This window comes from Dipteris shenzhenensis, chromosome 17 (genome assembly GCF_047967505.1).
Source record: "Dipteris shenzhenensis isolate YYH24624 ecotype China chromosome 17, Dip_SZ_1.0, whole genome shotgun sequence".
Lineage (NCBI taxonomy): Eukaryota > Viridiplantae > Streptophyta > Polypodiopsida > Gleicheniales > Dipteridaceae > Dipteris > Dipteris shenzhenensis.
The window spans coordinates 10217472-10219852 of record NC_141612.1 but is presented as its reverse complement, the minus strand read 5'-3'; the positions used below and the strand labels follow the sequence as shown (position 1 = coordinate 10219852).

Genomic DNA, 2381 nt, shown 5'->3' with positions numbered 1-2381 from the left:
TAACACCTTGCATGCTTAGAGAGAAGAGAGAAGAGAGGGGGGGGCAAGGAAAGAAGGAAAGAGAGTTTTGAAGAGGATTTCTTATTTCCCACTCATAATTTCAAGTTTTATTGTTATGAACATGTGTGGGGTGTTGCCTATTGAGGAGAACGGAGGGTGGTGGAGGTGAGGGGGGGCTCCTGAGGGTTGTTTGGGTGGGGGGGGGGATTTTGAATGGTGTTATTGTTGTTTTAAGAATGTTTCTAATGCTCTCGATTATCATTGACAAAGAACTTTTCTTTTTTGTAGAGCTTTTCGAAATGCCACTACAATGCGTACACCTAAATTCGCAAATCAAATTCCCTAAGCCTTTAAGCAAAAAGCTTCCATGCAGTTTGATTAGGAAACTTCTTATAACTAGTAATACTCCACAAATTTAACAAAGAACCTCTATTAAAAATAATACTTGACCTGAACATAGCACTTGATGACAGAGTCACTTGATCAAATATGTTGAAACATATGAAAAGCTTTGATTTCTTTTTTTTTTGGAAAGTATACTTTGCTCTTAGTGTTGAAAGTCTTCATGTTAAAAAAGAGATGCACATTATACAAAATGAGGGACTATGCCATGATAAGAGAAATGCAAAGATCGAGAAGAAGCAACACACAAGATTGTGTGAGAATCCGGCGTTATTTGTTGTAAATTGGAACAGTTCAAGAATCCACAGTTGGGGCTACTCCAACTCGCAGGAACACTGGCCAAGTCACAGTGCGAACTTCTTCTCCTCCTCCCCATGCAGCTTTGAAGGCATTCTGCCGATTCTCGTCCAGCAATTCGACCCCTCGACTCCTTGCGCTTTGCAGCACCGACGCCGATTTGAGATACGTCAAGAATTCTTCCACTCGCATCTCCTTCTTGCAATCGAATCGAATCGGTCCCGTCCCCCTCCCATCATTCAGCACAGATTGGAAAGGAAATTGCAGAGACCTGTACTCGTCGTCCACTATCAATCTCGCAGGCTCCCAATAGGGACCTGTGTCCTTGTAATACTCCCAGAAGACAGCATCCACCTCGCTGTTCACCGAAGGTTCAGTGTAGCACCACGCTGCAAAGATGCCCCCCGGCTTCCTTAGGACATGTTTCACTTGCGCGTAGAACGCATCCAGATCGAACCAGTGGAGAGCCTGTGCAACCGTGACAAGGTCGACCGAGCCCTCAGCGCCCACGACGTTGTGCAATTCCTCCTCTGACACAGGGACCGATGTGCAAGCGTAGGTTATATTCTGTCTCTTTGGCGCAAATTTGATCTGCTGTTCGCTGACATCGGTTGCGATCACCTGCTCATAATGCTCTGCGACCTGAAACCACGCAGCAATGAGAAGTTTTGCAGTGATACCATAAACAGTAGGGTATTAAAGGATCGCGGCAAAGTAACAGCCCATAGCGAGTCGGCGAACACAAGCAGCGATGCGAAAGGAAGGGAAAGAGAAGAAGAACGGACCGCGACGGCGGCCTGGCCACTGCCGGTTCCAACATCCCAAGCGCGGTGATGGTGAGGGGTGAGGGAGGCGAGGAAGGAGAAGAGAGAAGGAGGGTAATCAGGCCTGGCTGCAGCGTAGAGGAGCGCCTGCTTGTCGAACAGACCCGCCATAGCCGAGCTCGACTGCTTATATGGCTATGGTTTTTTGAAGAAGCTGTGAGACACAGGAAGAGCTTGCAAGTCCTTCCTTTGCTTTAAAGAAGGTCACACTTTTTCTTTTTTCAAGGTCGGAAGCTAGCCTTTGACACCTAGAGTCGTGCATTCCAAGCAAGAGATAGATTGCACATGTTTCTTGCTTTTCCAATTCCAATCTCCTTATGATTCTCACAATCAAAATTCTAGTCTCTAAATGTGTTGGTAATATAAATTGAAGGACTAAAATAAAAGGGGTTGGTATATGCTTCATAAGACTTCAAAAATTGTTACGAAGAAAGTCACACAAGCAAATGGTGAAAGTAACATACCTAGTTGTGAAGCATCAACAAAGTAGCGATAGCGCATATGCTTGGAAACAATATCGTACACGTATTAGAAGATACAAAAATGTTATAAGGATTTCGAACAAAGTCCTGGACCTCTCCTATTGGCTCCCAAGAAGGAACCCAAAGAGGAACCAGTGAACGAGGAAACTCCTATGCCATTGCCGATCGCAGAGGTAGTAGACTTGGAAGGCCCTCAGGTCGTGGTGCTCTCTACATCGGAGCAACGTCTTCTAGCCGCCTTGGACAAGCTTCAGCACTCAGAGCCTCGTACGTGGGCGCTCTTCAGTAGAGCAAAGGGGGAATCTTCTCCATCCCCTTTAGAGACAGAAAAAACCTTATGGCAACTCCTGGACAAGCAGGCATACAAGAAAAGCAG

The 2381-nt window shown here is 45.9% G+C and overlaps 1 protein-coding gene across 1 annotated transcript; it reads right to left on the bottom strand.

Annotated features, from left to right (window-relative positions):
- Positions 1-621: 621 nt before the first annotated feature.
- LOC147891662 (uncharacterized) lies at positions 622-1737 on the bottom strand. Its single transcript, XM_087388614.1, has 2 exons — positions 1485-1737; positions 622-1341 (listed from the first exon to the last, which is right to left on the bottom strand). Exons 1-2 carry the CDS (start codon positions 1632-1634, stop codon positions 697-699), a joined length of 795 nt encoding a protein of 264 aa, XP_087244740.1. The 5' UTR covers positions 1635-1737; the 3' UTR covers positions 622-696.
- Positions 1738-2381: the final 644 nt, after the last annotated feature.